This window comes from Balaenoptera physalus, assembly GCF_965194825.1.
Source record: "Balaenoptera physalus genome assembly, chromosome: 14".
NCBI classification, from domain to species: Eukaryota; Metazoa; Chordata; class Mammalia; order Artiodactyla; family Balaenopteridae; genus Balaenoptera; species Balaenoptera physalus.
Window position 1 is genome coordinate 33951507 of NC_138893.1, and position 19842 is coordinate 33971348.

At 36.3% G+C, this 19842-nt stretch overlaps 1 protein-coding gene across 2 annotated transcripts in view; it reads left to right on the top strand.

Annotated features, from left to right (window-relative positions):
* The window catches only part of MCMBP (minichromosome maintenance complex binding protein), a 68510-nt gene that overhangs the window by 11625 nt on the left and 37043 nt on the right, over positions 1–19842 (top strand). For both annotated transcript variants that reach the window (XM_082424763.1, XM_082424764.1), the window contains exons 2-4: positions 10853–10938; positions 11548–11688; positions 11820–11861. In XM_082424763.1, the coding sequence (XP_082280889.1) occupies positions 10853–10938; positions 11548–11688; positions 11820–11861 (269 nt within the window). The remainder of the gene's footprint in view (positions 1–10852; positions 10939–11547; positions 11689–11819; positions 11862–19842) is intronic.

A 19842-nucleotide genomic window follows, 5' to 3' on the forward strand; every position in this document is an offset into this window, starting at 1 on the left:
AAATCAGTGAATAACATTTACAATTTATGACTGTATAGTTGTTTTCCCTGTAGAACTTACTAGGGTGTTTGGACCAGTAGGGAAGGAAGTACAATCTTGTCATTATTTTGGTTTAAGAATAGTCTTTTAAGAACAAGGTCAAATCATTTCTCTTAAACCCCAAGGTTTAATATCAAGCCATAATTTACAGCTTTTCATAATAAAATAGGTCTTGGACTTCATCAAATGCTTGGTTCTGTATCCCCTGAGAAGATCATTTTTTTTTTCTTCAATCTTTTAGTGTGGCAGATTACACTAATAGATTTTCTAATAACGAACTGTTTTGCATTATTGGGATAAAAGTAGTGCTTGAACATGATTTTTTAAATATATATTCCATTGGATTCAGAAGTTAATAGTTTATATAGGAGTTTTGCTTCTTTATCTTTTGTGAAGTTGTCCTGAAACTTTGCAGAATTTTCTGGAGTTGGAACTTCATGGGATTGGGAGGAAAGATTAGCTACTGTTTCTTTTGTTTCTCTCATTGATATTGGACCTACAATGTTTTTTTTGACCAAATTGTGATAAAAATAAGAACTCAGTCTTCTAATCTTGTGCCAATTTTGGCAACTTATATTTTTTCAGAAATTTGTCCATTTTATCTGAATTTTCAAAATTATTAGTTCATAGTTCATGATATTGTACATAGTTTTTAGTATTTATCTATAGCATTTCTCCTTTTAAAGATTTGTTATTTTTTCCTTTTAGTTTTGTGTCTTATTTGTATCCTGTTGTTTTTATTTATTTGTATATTTTCTTCTTTCTTTCTTTTTATCTTTTTCTCCTGTACAGGCGTGCCAGAAAATTTGTCTGACTTATTATTAATCATTTGTATTGGTGTTTTGGTTCTCCATTCCATTGATGTCTGCCCTTAGCTTTATTTCCTTTGTTACTCTTTGATTTGTTCTATTGCTCTTTTTTTTTTAATTAAAAATTTTTTTCTTTTAAATTAATTTATTTTTTGACTGCATTGGGTCTTTGTTGCTGCGCGCGGGCTTTCTCTAGTTGCGGCGAGCAGGGACTGCTCTTTGTTGCGGTGCACAGGCTTCTCATTGCAGTGGCTTCTCTTGTCGTGGAGCGCGGGCTCTAGGCACGCGGGCTTCCATAGTTGTGGCACGTGGGCTCAGTAGTTGTGGCTCACGGGCTCTAGAGCACAGACTCAGTAGTTGTGGCGCATGGGCTTAGTTGCTCCGTGGCATGTTGGATCTTCCCGGACCAGGGCTCAAACCTGTGTCCTTTGAATCGGCAGGTGGATTCTTAACCACTGCACCACCAGGGAAGTCCCTATTGCTCTTTTTTTAGCTTCTTAACTTGAATGCTAATAAACTCATCTATTTCCATTCTCTCTTGGTATTTGATAAATGTGTTAAAATCTGTAACTTTCTTCCTAAACACCACTTTAGTAGCCCACAGATATTAACCTGTACAGCTTTCTTTGTCATCCAAGAGTATTTCATAATTATCACTCCATATTCCTTTCTAAACTACGGATTTTTTAATAGTATAAGTTTATTTGTTTTTTCTTAAATCATAAAGGACATGAGGATGCAGTTGTTTTAAGCTTTCCTTTTGCTATTGAGTTCTTACCTTGTCACATTTTGGTCAGAAAACATATTGTATGTTTCATATCTATTGAGGTTTCCTTTGTGGCTAGTACATAGAACTTTTTGTGAATGTCCTGTGTACTTAAAAAATACACTCTCTGTTTGGATATTTATATATTTATTAGAGAACTTGCTAATTATCTTATTCATATTTGCTATATTATTTGTTTTTGTGTTTTGTGCTTAATTTATGTTTCTGAGAGAGCTGTGGAAAAGTCTGTAATTGTGATTGCTGTTTTATTTTTTTTCTCTTTAGTTTTGAAAGTTGTTGCTTTTTGTATTTTTGAGGCTATGTTGTCAGGTATGTATGTATCTTATTTTGTTAAGCAGTAGTGTGTTAAAATTTAATTTACTTATATTTGTTTGTATTATTGCATTTTCTCCCCATTGAAGAGAATTTTGACATCATTTTCACTAAGTTCTCCCGGCATTTTATTCACATCATTTTTTTACTCCAGACTGTTATCTTTTCATGGATGTTCTTTAATGAGCCTGTTGAATCACTCTTTTAATTTGTGTCAGTTGCTTTTTAGGTTTATTGCTTAGTTTTCATACTGGGATTTTTTTTTCCATTGCGTTCATGAATTCTGTTGTTTCTTGGATCCTGTGCCTACCTCTTTATTGGAGTCTTTTTAAATTTTAAATTATTTTTAGGAAAGGTTGTGTGAGAAGAGAATAAGAGGCGCATTACATAATGATAAAATAGTCAATTCACTAAGAAGACCTAAATGTAAAGACACCTAGCAAGAGTTTCAAAATACAAGCAGAAACTGACAGAACTAAAAGGAGAAGTAGACAGGTCTGCAGTTATAGTCGGACATGCTACTACTCTTCTCAGAACTGTACCAGAACTAGTGGAGAGAAAAGCAGCGAGGATATAGGCACCATCAGTCAAATAGATCTCACTATTGTAGAACCCTCTACTTAACAACAGCAGAATACACGTTCTTTTCAAGTGCACATGGAACATTCATTCACCAAGGTAAACCACATCCTAAGTCATAAAACAAATATTTAACAAACCTAAGAGAATTGGAATCATCAAAGTATGTTCTCTGACCATAATGTAATTAGAATAGAAATCAGTAACAGATAACAAGAAATTCAGACTTGTGAAAATAACATTCTGAACAATTTGTGGATCAAAAAGAAGTCACAAGGGAAATTTTAAAATATTTTGAACTAAAGAAAAATGACAACACAACATATCAAAATTTGTGAGATAAGCCAAAGATGTACTGAGAGACTTTAAGAGCATTTATTAGAAGAGAAGAAAGGTCTCAAACCAATAATTTAAGCTTATACTTTACGAAACTAGAAAAGAAGAGCAAAATAAACCCAAATCATACAGAACAAAGGAAATAATATAGAGCAGAAATGAATGAAGTTGAAAACAGAAGAAAAAATCAATGAAACCCAAAGCTCGTTGGGTGTTTTGTTGTTTTTTTACCCAAAAAGATCAATAAAATTCATATGCATCTTCAGACTGGCAAAGAAAAAAAAAGACAAAGATTACTGACATCAGGAATGAAATGGGAGATACCGTTAGAGACATGTGAAAGAATAATACACGAAAAGAATAATACAAACATCTTTATGGATATAAATTGAACGACTTGGATGAAATCGACCAATTCCTTAAAAAACACCCTATTAATTTCTTATCTCTTTTGTAACAAACTACCACAAATTTAGTTGCTTAAAACAACATAAATGTGGGGCTTCCCTGGTGGCGCAGCGGTTGAGAATCTGCCTGCCAATGCAGGGGACACATGTTCGAGCCCTGGTCTGGGAAGATCCCACATGCCGCGGAGCACCTAGGCCCGTGAGCCACAACTACTGAGCCTGTGCATCTGGAGCGTGTGCTACACAACAAGAGAGGCTGCGATAGTGAGAGGCCTGCGCACCACGATGAAGAGTGGCCCCCACTTGCCGCAACTAGAGAAAGCCCTCGCACAGAAACGAAGACCCAACACAGCCAAAAATAAAAAAAAAAACAAAAAAACCCATAAATTTATTTTTTTATTACAGTAGAGTTGATTTACAATGTTGTGTTAATTTCTGCTGTATAGCAAAGTGATTCAGATATAGATATATATATAGATATAGATATATATATATACATTCTGTTTTATATTCTTTTCCATTATGGTTTACACAAGATATTGAATATAGTTCTCTGTGCTATTCAGTAGGACCTTGTTGTTTATCCATTCTATGTATACTGTTTTGCATCTGCTAATCCCAAACTCCCAATCCATCCCTCCTCCACCCCCCTCCACCTTGGCAACCACAAGTCTGTTCTCTTATGAGTCTGTTTCTGTTTTGTAGGTAAGTTCATTTGTGTCATATTTTAGATTTCACATGTAAGTGATGTCATATGGTAATTGTCTTTCTCTGTCTTACTTCACTTAGTATGATAATCTCTAGGTCCATCCATGTTGCTGCAAATGGCATTACTTCATTCTTTTTTTATAGTCAAGTAGTTTTTGTTGTATATATATACCACATCTTCTTTATCCATTCATCTGTTGATGGACATTTAGGTTGATTGCATTTCTTGGCTATTGTGAATAGTGCTGCTGTGAATATAGGGGTTCATGTATCTTTTTGAATTATAGTTTTGTCCGTATATATGCCCAGGACTGGGGTTGCTGGATCATATGGTAACTCTATTTTTAGTTTTTTGGGGAACCTCCATACTGTTTTCCATAGTGGCTGCATCAACTTTCATTCTCACCAGCAGTGTAGGAGGGTTCCCTTTTCTCCACACCCTCTCCAGCGTTTGTTACATAAATTTATTATCTTACAGTTCTGGAGGCCAGAAGTCTGATTTGGGTCTCACTGGGATAAGATCAAGTTGTCAGCAGGACTGCATTCCTTTTTGGAGGCACTAGGGGAGAATCTACTTCCTTGTCTTTTTTCCAGCTTCTAGAGTTTGCCAACATTTCTTGGGTTGTGGCCCCCCTCCATCTTCAAAGCCAGCAACAGCTGGTCAAGTTCTTCTCACATCTTCTTACTCAGACTTCCTCTTCTGCCTCCTACCACTTTTAAGGACCCTTGTAATTACCTTGGATCCCCCCAGGTAATCTCCCTGTTTTAAGGTCAGCTCCGCCTAAATTCCCTTTTGTCATGTAACATAATATATTCACAGGTTCTGGGGATTAGAATGTGGACATCTTTGCGGGGGGGTCATTATTCTATCTACCACAGCCACCTACTATCCAGACTCACTCAAGATAAAATGGAGTTCCCTCCTTTCAGGTCCACTCTCCCTCCATTGCCCACCTGGAACCTCAGTTTTACTTTTTGTCTCTATGCATTTGCTTATTCTAGGTACTTCATATAAGTGGATACAGTATTTGTATTTTTTGTCTGTATTATTTCACTTAGCATGTTTTTAAGGCACATTCTTGTTGCCCTAATTGTCTTTTGACAAGTATACAAAAGCCAATTCAATGGAAAAATATGATTATTTTCAACTAAGATATTGGAACAATTAGACATTTAAATGCAGAACTATTACTTGCAACCGAAATCTCATGCCTTATACAAAAACAAACTCAAAATGGGTCATAGATCTAAGTATAAAACCTTAAACTGTTAAACTTTTAGAAATAAAGAGAAGATCTTCATGACCCAGGGTTTGGCTATGAGTTCTTAGACATAATTCCAAAGACATAATGCATAAAAACAAAAATTTGACAAATTGGGTTTCATCAAAATTAAAAACTTTCATTTTGCAAAAGCATTGTTAGGCAAATGAAAGGCTGAGAGAATATACCTGAAAATCATATATCAGATAAAGGACATATCTAGAATATATAAGGAAAATGTAATGATTATTAAGCCAATTTAAAAAGGGGCAAAAGATTTAAATAGATTTGAATGGACACTTCACCAGAGAGGATATAAGGATGGCAAATAACCACATGAAAAGAATTCAGTATCATTAGTCACTAGGGAAATGCAAATTTAAAGCATAATGGGATATCACAACTACTGGTAGAGCTAAAATTTTTAAAAAAATTTGACAATACCAGGTAGTGGTAAGAATGCAAACAGCTGAGTCTCTTATACCTTGCTGGTGAGAATGAAAAATGGTATAGCCACTCTGGGAAATAGGCAGAATCTTAAAATGTTAGTCGTATATAATATATATATATATATATATATATATATATATATATATATATATATATATATATATATATATATACCTAGCTGTCGCATTCTTAGGTTTTTACCCTAGAGAAATGAAAGCTTATGTTCGCACAAAAACTTGCATACAAGTGTTTATAATGGTTTTATTTATAGTCATCAAAAGTTGGAGACAATCTAAATGTCCTTCAACGGGTGAATGGAGAAACAAATTGTAGTTCAGCTAAACAGTGGAATATTACTCAGCAATAAAAAGAAATGAACTATTGATACACTTATGTGTTGGGGGTTCCAAAACCACCCCTATGTTTGGAGATTCACTAAAATGACATATATGACTCAGTATGTAGTTGTACTCCTGGCTAAGATTTATTAAAGCAGCATGGTAAGGATACACAGCCGGATCATAAGGGGAAAAGACAGATGGAGTCTCTTGGAATTTATGCATAGGTTTCCTTATGCTCTCTCCCATGGGAGAGTTCATAGCTTGGAAGACTCGATATTGTTAAGATGTCAGTTCTCCTCAAATCTATACTATGCAATATAAACCTAATCAAAATTTCAGCAGACTTTACATAAAAGTCGACAAGTTGTTCCTCAAAATTATTTAGAAAACTTGAGGATCTAGAATAATCAAGACAAACTTGAAGACAAAGATGAAGAACATAACTACCTGATTTTAGGACTAACTATCAAGCTGTAGTGATTAAAACAATATGGTATTGGCATAAGGATAGACAACTAGATCAGTGTAACATAACAGAAAATCTAGAAATACATTAACGTAAATACAATGAGTTGAGTTTGACAGTAGTGCCAAAGCAATTTATTTATTTGTTTATTTATTTATTTTTTAAAAACTATCATTTATTGCTGCTGAGGACCAACCAGGAGACTTTCCCCCAGTCACAACATCTATTTCTCATCACTGATGGACTTGGAACTATGATAGTTTGCTAATTCTATAGCAGGAAAGATTGGCAGTGTATGAGTGAAGTTCCTGTTTTTGACCATGGGTTTGTGGCATATGTTTAGTGAGTGGTTATTTTTTGCATATTTTTTCTTTGGTAGATGTATGACAGTTAATTGTTACTCTGTTTGCCAAAGCAATTTACTGCTAGAAAGTTGTTTAATTAAATAATGCTGGAACAAATGGATATCTTTTTGGAAAAAAATGAGCCTTGATGTCTATGTCACACTATAATCAAAAACATTAATTTGATATGGATTACAGACTTAAATGTGAAAAGTGAAAAACAGGAGAATATCTTCATGACCTTGGGGTCAGTAACCATAAAAGAAAAAATTGAAAAGTTGGACTTTGTCAAAATTGAAAACTTCCCATCAAAAGACACCATTAAGAATGTCAAAAAGCAAGCTACAGATTAGGAGAAAATACTTGCCCTACATATATCTGACAAAAGACTTGCATCCAGAATACACAAAATTGGTACAAATCATTGATGCCACAACAAAATCTTTTTTTTTTTTTGGGCCGTGCTTTGAGGATTGTGGGATTTTAGTTCCCCAACCAGGGAGTGAACCCTGGCCATTGGCAGTGAGAGCATGGGGTCCCAACCACTGGACTGCCAGGGAATTCCTAACAAAATCATTTTTTTAAAAGATGGACAAAATTAGTAAGCAGGCACCTCACAAAAGGATTATTAGAATGGTCAATAAATATATGAAAAGGTGTACATCACTAGTCCTTAGGGAAATGCGTATTCAAACCCCAGTGAAATATTACTGCATACCCAGCACAATGACTAGGATTAAAAAGATTGACAAGACCAAGTGTTGGTGAGGTAGAATACCTAGAACCCTCATACGCTGTTGCTGAGAGTGTGAAAGCGTATATATTTTTTGTTCCTCAGTTCCCCTGACCGCTTAAACTAGGGCAGGATTGAGTGCAGTGGTGCCCACATTCAGATGGCCAGGAATTCATGGGAAATATAATAGAGTGATATGTGTGTGCTCAGCAGGTCTCTTGGTTGCAAATGGCCCAACTCGATTCTGCTTGAACCAGAGAAGATGAATACGTTGTCTCAGGTAACGGTTCCTGAGAGGGTTAACGTCAGACTCAATTACAGCCAAATACTTCAAACTGTGTCTACAGAAATCAGCCTTTTTACTCCACTTTCCTCTGGGATGGCTTAGTTTTCAGACAGACCTTGGTCACTGTGGCCACATGCAGCTGCGGGATTATAACCTATAATGTTGAACCCAGCTACTAAGCCTTATTCCCAGGATTGTCCTTGATTGATGCATCCCTAAACTGATCATCAGAACCACTGTGAGGTCTAGGTCAGGTCCACCCTTGGGCTGGGAGTGACAGTGCTGTGGTTCCTCCCTCAAAAAGAGGCACTGTCACTAGGAAAAGGGGAAATGGATGCTAGTCTTGCGAAACAACCTATTTTCTCTACATTGTACTTATTTAATGTTTATTTCTCTAACTCCGATAGCTATGTCCCAGGCCCTTGCTAGACTCTGGAAATGTAAAGGTGAATTGTTTGTGAATAGAGAGCAGATCTGTAGCCTGGCATTGAAAACTCTGTGATGTGTTTGGCCTCATCTTCCTTTTGTTCAGTAGCTTTATTCTTTTCCAGGCACTTAGTGCTCCATGTATTTGAATTTCTGGTAGTGTCCATCCTTGTCCTTGGTTTACCGTTACTCTTTCTTCCCCCAGAGTGCTCTACGTCTGGAATATGCCCATCCCTCATACGTCAACATGTTTCAGTTCTACCCTTCTTCCCAGGCCTGGCTCAAACACCTCTTTCAGAAGCCCTCACTGAGATTTTTTTGACCTACGTTAGTTTCTCTGCTTTGCTTTTGCCTGTTATTCTATCCATAGCTTATCTTAGCTCTAAGTTCCTTCAATTCTAAGTATCCTGATAGCACCTGGCAGAGTGCTGGGCACACAGTAGGCTTAACAAGTAATGGATAGTTATTGTACTCTTGATAATTTTGGAATTATCTATTGCAGTCCTTTAATTGTCCAGCAGTACCAGATATTTGTAAGCTGGCCTTTACTTAAGAACATTTTGTGTACATGTAAGTTACTTAGAAGTAACTTACTGCTTCCCAATCACTCTTTGATGTAGCTTCATCACCTGTGATGTGGTATATTCAAGTTTCTTACACAAACGTAGTCAGCATAGTGGTGTTCGCAGTCATGGCTGCATGTAGGTCTTTTCTTTAAACATCCATTTGGACTAGAAGCAAAAATACCCATTCTGGTCCCCTCCCCCCGCTGTCCAATTCAGTAATCATTTATTGGCATGTTGTCTAGTAGAGCAGTGGTTCTCAAATGTCAGTGTGCATCAGAATCACCTCGAGGGTATTTTAAAACATGAATCGCTAGGCTTCACCTCCAGAGTTTCTGATTCAGTAGGTCTGGGATGGGCTGAAGAATTTGCCTTTCTAACAACCACTCAGGTGGTGCTAATACTGCTAGTCTGGGAACCAAGCTTTGAGGACTAGTTTACTACTAGTAGATTTAACCCTCATTGCACATCAGAATCACTTCCTCGTTTTTCATCTCCACGAGTTCTTTTTAAGAACCGTCCTTTGCTCAGTTAAGTGAAAGCATTTGGAATCTCTGCTGCAGCATGGTGTTAGCAGGATTTTATGAGTATTTCTAACAGAATCAGCTCCATAACAGATATAGACAAAATTCCTTTACTCCACATCTCCATAGCACCTGTGTGATGAGTGTGGTACCTGTGTGATGGTGGAAGTACTGACCAGCTATGGTTAGGTAGTTCTAGTTCATGAAAACATATATTCCTAATTCTGTTGATGATTCACTCTTTGGTCTTGACCAATTCCCATAATTTTTCAAAGTCTGGTTTTCTTTAACATGACATTAAAAACACCTTTCTCTGATTTTGCAATCATCATTGCAAGAAGCATAAAATGGATGCTGAGTCTTGGGAGCAGGGCAAGTTTCATGAAAATTATCTGAGGTATCTCCTGTAGATTGCTTTTTAGTTGTATGGGGAAGAAAGTAAATACAGTGGAGAAATTGGCTGTCGCTTTGGGTGATGAAAATTAACGTCATTGATGAGGGGAAGATGGACATCTTGTCTGTAAATGATGTACCTACAAGGGCACAGCATCCTTATGTAGCACTCTGACTGGTAACACGGAACTGCAATCTACGCATAAGGAAACGTCAGACAGACCCAGTGAGGAGATTTCTATTTTTTTTTAAAGGGTTTGTATTCTGCAGTGTCAATGTCATAAAAGATAAAGATTGAGGAACTGTTCCAGAATAAAGGAGATTAAAAAAACACGATAGCTAAAAGCGGTATGCGATTCTAGACTGGGTCCTGTACTGAAGTGGAAAAAGTGCAATAAAGGATAGTGTTGGGTCAAATGACAAGTTGGAATATGGATGGTAGATTAGATAAAAAGTATTGTATCAATTTTGAATTTCCTGAGATTGATAACAAGTACTGTGGTTATATAAGATAATCTCCTTATTCTTAGGAAACACATTGAACTATTTAAAGGTAAAAATAAATGATGTGTGTAATGTAATCTCAGGTGAGTCAGAAAAATATGTGGGAGAGAGGGAGAGCAAGCAAATAAAGTAAATGGGGCAAAGTTACAGGTGTTCTTTGTAATTATCATTGTGACATATTTTTCACTGTGACTTTTTGAAAGTTTGAAATTATTCCCAAATAAAAACTTAAAAAAAACCCACCACCATTCTCTGCTCTTCATTTCAGGGTAATTGTAAAAATTTTTTAAAATCTGTATAAAAATGTTTTCAAAGATCAGTGTGCTTTTCAAATGATGGTTCCTGTTCTGCTTTGTCTAGGGAGCCTCGTTTCTCATTCTGTGGGTGTTCTCAGGAGATTGTTAGCTCCTGAGAGCCTGCAGGGGGTCAGCCTCGCCCTGATTGTAATATCCAACCCCCCAACAAGGCAGCTTCTGGTGTCTTGTTCAGTGCTTCCAGTAAGGCGCACACTAAACTAATGTGTGAACATAGTCTATTATTATAGATTGTACCTTCAGCTTTGAACAGTATATTTTTCTTTCAGCTCAAAATGGAGTTAATCCTGGCTGGGAGAAGAAAGTAATTGAGTATTTTAAGGAAAAGCTGAAGGAAAATAATGCTCCTAAATGGGTGAGCTCATTGCTTTTGGGGGGGGGAGGGGGGTGGGTGGCGAGGGTTGGGCAGACTTGCAGTTTCTCACAGTAGAGCAGTAGTCCATACACAGTTTAAATATATATAAACTAATGTGCACTGCCCTCTGCTTTAAGTGCATATGTATTAAAAGGTTTTGGTCTCTTTTGCAACTTAAACTTAAATTCAAGCAAATAAGTGCTTCTATATTGGCGCCTCTAGGTGGCAGTAATTGACCATGAAAAAAATGGGTAGTTGCGAGAGCTTCGATTATCTTTTGTTTTATTGCCTTCATTTTAAAAGAATTGGCATGTACGAGTTTTAAGAGAAGAGCTCAACAAAACAAATGCCTTTCTGCTAATTGGAAAGTGTTATGAAGGAAAAGCATCCTTTTACATTATAGTCAAATGTCATCATACAAACTTGCAAGAACACAGCAAGTACTTTTGTTTAGCAATTGTGTTGCATTAACCATTGAGATCATTTGGCTCCCTTGATTTTGTGTGTGTGTGGGAATTGCGGTTTGAGTCTGGATATATATGTCTATGTATATGCGCTTAATGTTTTATACACAGAATATTTTGACTTGATTGTTTGTTTTTGTTAAAGGTACCATCATTGAATGAAGTTCCCCTTCATTATTTGAAACCTAACAGTTTTGTGAAGTTTCGCTGCATGATTCAGGATATGTTTGACCCTGAATTTTACATGGGAGTTTATGAAACTGTTAACCGAAACACAAAAGCACGTGTATGTATTGCTTTTTTCATGAAACTTACTGTTTACAATTAGTAGTATTAATTTTGTCCTTGTGTTGTTTATGGTAATTTTGATTCTGATAGATTGATATAATACTGTTATTTTTTTGCTTTGGGTCATAGGTTCTTCATTTTGGAAAATATAGAGATGTAGCAGAGTGTGGGGTATGTATACTTAAAATATATAAAAAACGTTTTAATGAGAATTTTTTCCGAATCAGGGAATGTATTACTTTCTTTGGTTGGTCATAAATTTATTTATCTTGTGTATAAGTTAGTTCTAAGAAGTCATGTGAAATGTTTTCTTTATTTGCCTTTTACTTGAGTTTCTCTGATATGATTTTTTTTGATCTTCTAAAAATCTCTTAGAAGGTGGAATATTGTAAATGATAAAATTCCTTTCTTTTCCTAATATCTATATACTTGCTTTTTAAAATTACAGGTTATGATAAGTTCTTTTAAAATGAAAAGTAGAAGAAAAATGAAAGAAGATTAATTTAGAGCTTTACACATGCTTAATTAAATTTGATTAAATCCTGCCCTCTTTTCCTGGGAGGAAAAAAGTAAACTTAAGCTTTCTTTGATAAAAGGAAGTAATAGAAACTCTCTTACATATCAGTAATGGGAAAGGGAAGAAGACAGAATCCTGGATATAATTACAGTTGTAAAAGGGGTAGTTTTGGATAGAAACTTACTAGAAAAGCAATTAAGAGGAACCACAGTATATCTGCATTTTCTTTGGTATTGCTTTTCTGATAGTAGAAGAACAACATACAGAATTAAACTTAATTTCATTCAGACACCTGTTCAACATGCCTGGCATTGTAACTGGGGAAAGTTTAAAATTTACTTCTGGTTTAATAGTAGAAGAAAATTATCAGCATGTCAAAATATATTAACTAAAAATATCTCTCATATTTTGCTTTTTGTGTGTTTTTCATGTGGTTCTATTGAAACACAGGTGGTAATTTTCAATTGTTAGAGAGAAAACAAGTATCACAGGTGGGGATTGACCAGGCACGTGCTGAGGCACGACCCCAGTAGAAAGGTGAGCCTCAGTAGTTAACCTCCATTCTGGATCTATTAGATTTCTGCTTTGCAGTCCAGAATCTTAGTTTAATCAGGTTATTTAGGGCTTTTTACATTCTGGGGGTCTGACTCCTGCTTACCCAAACCTCAAGAGGTTGATTTATAAACCCTAATCCCAGCCTGTTAATTCACAGTAGAAATTGTTCCTGTTGAATAAATGTTTTAGCCCAGCGGGCTGATCTGTATGGAAGAAAAGCCCTAATTTGGAAGGTTGCTATAAAGAAAAAATGATAACTTCCTATACTTATTTAGAGCAACGGACTCATGAATGATGGATTCGTTTAATCTTACACATGATGGCCTCCAGCTCTCCCATGTCTTTTTCCTTTAGGGTGCCCCATAGCATGCACCGTTGTGCAAGTTGAATGAATCAACTTTAGATTTCCTGCATCCCTTGTTTAAGGGGCCCTAAGCCATATTAGGCTAATAAATTAATACACATTTTTTTCCCTAGTACACAATAATGCAGTGTCTCTATAGCTCAATAATCTCAGCCTCTGGAAATGGGAAAATGAAATAGGTGAGACTGTCCATCTGTGACACTCCCAAAGGCAAAGAGTTTGTATTTTGTACTATGTTGCTAAAGAGTCATAAGTAAAAACACCATATCAGGAAAAGGGAACTTTGGCCCTGGAAAGAAAGACACAGAAAAAACTTAGCTTATATATATTATCTCAGGCTCAATTGTTATCTCTGGGATTCTTTCTTTCTTTCTTTTCTTCCTTTCTTTTTCTCTTAAAAAATAGAATATAGATTTTATTTACTTTTAAGGGATTTTTTTGGTACTGTAAAAGTAATATGTGTTTGTTGAAGTAATTTTTTCAATATTACATCTTGGGTCCTCTCTGCCTCTTACCTCTAGGTATATTTGAAATAGAGAATATGCCTTTTCTAAGGAATAGTATCTGACTTTTAAATCTCATCTCAGAGCTACCTTGTAATGAGTATTTCACTTAATTCCTATTTAATGGGCTAATTCTGATAGCTTTCTATGAGAGAGACAGTGGGATTACCATGAACGCTGTCTTTGAAAAAATTTAATAAAATAACATGTTTATTTAAAGGGAGTTAATTTTTTTTTCATTTTTCCTTTAACATCTTTATTGGAGTATAATTGCTTTACAATGTTGTGTTAGTTTCTGCTGTATAAAAAAATGAATCAGCTATATGCATACATATATCCCCATATCTCCTCCCTCTTGAGCCTCCTTCCCACCCTCCTTATCCCACCCCTTTAGGTGGTGGCAGAGCACCAAGCTGATTGCCCTGTGCTATGCAGCTGCTTCCCACTAGCTATCTATTTTACATTTGGTAGTGTATATATGTCAATGTTAATCTCTCACTTCGTCCCAGCTTACCCTTCCCCCTCCCCGTGTCCTCAAGTCCATTCTCTACGTCTGTGTCTTTATTCCTGTCCTGCACCTAGGTTCATCAGAACCTTTTTTTTTTTTTTAAGATTCCATATATATGTGTTAGCATACGGTGTTTGTTTTTCTCTTTCTGACTTACTTCACTCTGTAGGACAGACTCTAGGTCCATCTACCTCACTACAAATAACTCCATTTCGTTTCTTTTTATGCCTGAGTAATATTCCATTGTATATATGTGCCACATCTTCTTTATCCATTCATCTGTCAATGGACACTTAGGTTGCTTCCTTGTCCTGGCTATTGTAAATAGAGCTGCAGTGAACATTGTGGTACATGACTCTTTTTGAATTATGGTTTTCTCAGGGTATATGCCCAGTAGTGGGATTGCTGGGTCATATGGTAGTTCTATTTTTAGTTTTTTAAGGAACCTCCCTACTGTTCTCCATAGTGGCTGTATCAATTTACATTCCCAGCAACAGTGCAAGAGGATTCCCTTTTCTCCACACCCTCTCCAGCGTTTATTGTTTGTAGATTTTTTGATGATGGCCATTCTGACAGGTGTGAGATGATACCTCATTGTAGTTTTGATTTGCATTTTTCTAATGATTAGTGATGTTGAGCATCTTTTCATGTATTTGTTGGCAATCTGTATACCTTCTTTGGAGAAATGTCTATTCAGGCCTTCTGCCCATTTTTGGGTTGGGTTGTTTGTTTTTTTGATATTGAGCTGCATGAGCTGCTTGTATATTTTGGAGATTAATCCTTTGTCCGTTGATTTGTTTGCAGATATTTGCTCCCATTCTGAGGGTTGTCTTTTCATCTTGTTTATGGTTTCCTTTGCTGTGCAAAAGCTTTTAAGTTTCATTAGGTCCCAGTTGTTTATTTTTGTTTTTATTTCCATTTCTCTAGGAGGTGGGTCAAAAAGGATCTTGCTGTGATTTATGTCTGCGTTCTGCCCATGTTTTCCTCTAAGAGTTTTATAGTGTTTGGCCTTACATTTAGGTCTTTAATTCATCTTGAGTTTATTTTTGTGTATGGTGTTAGGAAGTGTTCTAATTTCATTCTTTTACATGTAGCTGTCCAGTTTTCCCAGCAACACATATTGAAGAGACAGTCTTTCCTCCATTGTATACTCTTGCCTTCTTTATCAAAGATAAGGTGACCGTATGTGCATGGGTTTATCTCTGGACTTTCTATCCTGTTCATTGAACTATATTTCTGTTTTTGTGCCAGTACCATACTGTCTTGATTACTGTAGCTTTTTTTTTTTAATTTATTTATTTTATTTTTGGCTGTGTTGGGTCTTCGCTACTGTGAGCGGGCTTTCTCTAGTTGCAGCTAGCAGGGGCTACTCTTCATTGTGGTGCGCGGGCTTCTCATTGCAGTGGCTTCTCTTGTTGCACAGCACAGGCTCTAGGCACGTGGGCTTCAGTAGTTGTGTTTCAGGAGCTATAGAGCGCAGGCTTAGTAGTTGTGGCACACGGGCTTAGTTGCTCCGTGGCATGTGGGATCTTCCCAGACCAAGGCCCGAACCCGTATCCCCTGCATTGGCAGGTGGATTCTTAACCTCTGCGCCACCAGGGAAACCCTTGATTACTGTAGCTTTGTAGTATAGTCTGATGTCCCGAGAGACCTGATTTCTCCAGCTCCGTTTTTCTCAAGATTGCTTTGGCTGTGTGGGGTCTTTTGTGTTTCCATACAAATTGTGCAATTTTTTGTTCTAAGTTCTGTGAAAAATGCCATTGGTAGTTTGATAGGGATTGCACTGAATGTGTAGATTGCTTTGGGTAGTATAGTCATTTTCACAATGTTGATTCTTCCAATCCAAGAACATGGTATATCTCTCCATCTGTTTGTATCATCTTTAATTTCTTTCATCAGTGTCTTATAGTTTTCTGCATACAGGTCTTTTGTCTCCTTAGATAGGTTTATTCCTAGGTATTCTTTTTGTTGCAGTGGTAAATGAGATTGTTTCCTTAATTTCTCTTTCAGATTTTTCATCATTAGTGTATAGGAATGCAAGAGATTTCTGTGCATTAATTTAGTATCCTGCTACTCTACCAGATTTATTGATTAGCTCTAGTATTTTTCTGGTAACATCTTTAGGATTCTCTGTGTATAGTATCATGTCATCTGCAAACAGTGACAGCTTTACTTCTTCTTTTCCTATTTGGATTCCTTTTATTTCTTTTTCTTCTCTGAATGCTGTGGCTAAAACTTTCAAAACTGTGTTGAATAATAGTGGTGAGAGTGGGCACCCTTGTCTTGTTCCTGATCTTAGAGAAAATGGTTTCAGTTTTTCACCATTGAGAGTGATGTTGGCTATGGGTTTGTCATATATGGCCTTTATTATGTTGAGGTAGGTTCCCTCTATGCCTACTTTCTGGAGGGTTTTTATCATAAATGGGTGTTGAATTTTGTCAAAAGCTTTTTCTGCATCTATTGAGATTATCATATGGTTTTTTATCCTTCAGTTTGTTAATATGGTGTATCATATTGATTGATTAGCGTATATTGAAGAATCCTTGCATTCCTGGGATAAACCCCACTTGATCACGGTGTATGATCCTCTTAATGTGTTGTTGGATTCTGTTTGCTAGTATTTCGTTGAGGATTTTAGCATCTATGTTCCTCAGAGATATTGGCCTGTAGTTTTATTTTTCTGTGACATCTTTGTCTGGTTTTGGTATCAGGGTGATGGTGGCCTCATAGAATGAGTTTGGGAGTGTTCCTCCCATTGCTGTATTTTGGAAGAGTTTGAGAAGGATAGGTGTTAGCTCTTCTCTAAATGTTTGATAGAATTCGCCTGTGAAGCCATCTGGTCCTGAGCTTTTGTTTGTTGGAAGATTTTTAATCACAGTCTCAATTTCAGTGCTTGTGATTGGTCTGTTTATATTTTCTATTTCTTCCTGGTTCAGTCTCGGAAGGTTGTGCTTTTCTAAGAATGTGTCCATTTCTTCCAGGTTGTCCATTTTATTGGCATATAGTTGCTTGTAGTAATCTCTCATGATCCTTTGTATTTCTGCAGTGTCAGTTGTTATGTTTCCTTTTTCATTTCTAATTCTATTGATTTGAGTCTTCTCCCTTTTTTTCTTCATAAGTCTGGCTAATGGTTTATCAATTTTGTTTATCTTCTCAAGGAACCAGCTTCTAGTTTTATTGATCTTTGCTATTGTTTCCTTCATTTCTTTTTCATTTATTTCTGAACTGATCTTTATGATTTCTTTCCTTCTGCTAACTTTGGGGTATTTTTGTTCTTCTTTCTCTAGTTGCTTTAGGTGTAAGGTTAGGTTGTTTATTTGAGATTTTTCTTCTTTCTTGAGGTAGGATTGTATTGCTATAAACTTCCCTCTTAGAACTGCTTTTGCTGCATCCCATAGCTTTTGGGTTGTTGTGTTTTCATTGTCATTTGTTTCTAGGTAGTTTTTGATTTCCTCTTTGATTTCCTCAGTGATCTCTTGGTTATTTAGTAACATATTGTTTAGCCTCCATGTGTTTGTATTTTTTACAGTTTTTTTTCCTGTAATTGATACCTAGTCTCATAGCATTGTGGTCGGAAAAGATACTTAATACGATTTCAATTTTCTTAAATTTAACAAGGCTTGATTTGTGACCCCAAATATGGTCTATCCTGGAGAATGTTCCATGAGCACTTGAGAAGAAAGTGTATTCTGTTGTTTTTGGGTGGAATGTCCTATAAATATCATTTAAGTCCATCTTGTTTAATGTGTCATTTAAAGCTTGTATTTCCTTATTTATTTTCATTTTGGATGATCTGTCCATTGGTGAAAGTGGGGTGTTAAAGTCCCCTACTATTTTTGTGTTACTGTTGATTTCCCCTTTTATGGCTGTTAGCATTTGTCTTATGTATTGAGGTGCTCCTATGTTGGGTGCATATATATTTATAATTGTTATATCGTCTTGGATTGATCCTTTGATCATTATGTAGTGTCCTTCTTTGTCTCTTGTGATAGTCTTTGTTTTAAAGTCTATTTTGTCTGATATGAGAATTGATACTCCAGCTTTCTTTTGATTTCCATTTGCATGGAATATCTTTTTCTGTCCCCTCACTTTCAGTCTGTATGTGTCCCTAGGTCTGAAGTGGGTCTGTTGTAGACAGCATATGTATGGGTCTTGTTTTTGTATCCATTCAGCCAGTCTGTTTCTTTTGGTTGGAGTATTTAATCCATTTACATTTAAGGTAATTATTGATATTGATGGTCCTATTACCATTTTCTTAATTGTTTGGGTTTTTTTTTTTTAACATCTTTATTGGAGTATAATGGCTTTACAAAGGTGTGTTAGTTTCTGCTTTATAACAAAGTGAATCAGTTATACATATACATATGTTCCCATATCTCTTCCCTCTTGCGTCTCCCTCCATCCCACCCTCCCTATCCCACCCCTCTAGGTGGTTACAAAGCACCAAGCTGATCTCCCTGTGCTATGCGGCTGCTTCCCACTATCTATCTGTTTTATATTTGGTAGTGTATATATGTCCATACCACTCTCTCACTTTGTCCCAGCTTACCCTTTCCCCTCCCCACGTCCTCAAGTCCATTCTCTAGTTGTTCTGTGGTTTTATTCCCGTCCTGCCCCTAGGTTCTTCATGACCATTTTGGGTTTTGTTGTTTTTTTTTAGATTCCATATATATGTGTTAGCATACGGTATTTGTTTTTCTCTTTCTGACTTACTTCACTCTGTAGGACAGACTCTAGGTCCATCCACCTCACCTCAAATAACTCAATTTCGTTTCTTTTTATGGCTGAGTAATATTCCATTGTATATATGTGCCACATCTTCTTTCGATCTGTCGATGGACATTTAGGTTGCTTCCATGTCCTGGCTATTGTAAATAGTGCTACAGTGAACATTGTGGTACATGACTCTTTTTGAATTATGGTTTTCTCAGAGTATATGCCCAGTAGTGAGATTGCTGGGTCATATGGTAGTTCTATTTTTAGTGTTTTAAGGAACCTCCATACTGTTCTCCATACTGGCTGTCTCAATTTACATTCCCACCAACAGTGCAAGGAGGGTTCTCTTTTCTCCACACCCTCTCTAGCATTTATTGTTTGTAGATTTTTTGATGATGGCCATTCTGACTGGTATGAGGTGATACCTCATTGTAGTTTCGATTTGCATTTCTCTAATGATTAGTGATGTTGAGCATCTTTTCATGTGTTTGTTGGCAATCTGTATATCTTTGGAGAAATGTCTATTTATGTCTTCTGCCCATTTCTGGATTGGGTTGTTTGTTTTTTTGATATTGAGCTGCATGAGCTGCTTGTAAATTTTGGAGATTAATCGTTTGTCAGTTGCTTCATTTGCAAATATTTTCTCCCATTCTGAGGGTTGTCCTTTCATCTTGTTTATGGTTTCCTTTGCTGTGCAAAAGCTTTTAAGTTTCATTAGGTCCCCGTTGTTTATTTTTGTTTTTATTTCCATTTTTCTAGGAGGTGGGTCAAAAAGGATCTTGCTGTGATTTATGTCATAGAGTGTTCTGCCTATGTTTTCCTCTAAGAGTTTGATAGTGTCTGGCCTTACATTTAGGTCTTTAATCCATTTTGAGTTTATTTTTGTGTATGGTGTTAGGAAGTGTTCTAATTTCATTCTTTTACATGTAGCTGTCCAGTTTTCCCAGCACCACTTATTGAAGAGGCTGTCTTTTCTCCATTGTATATTC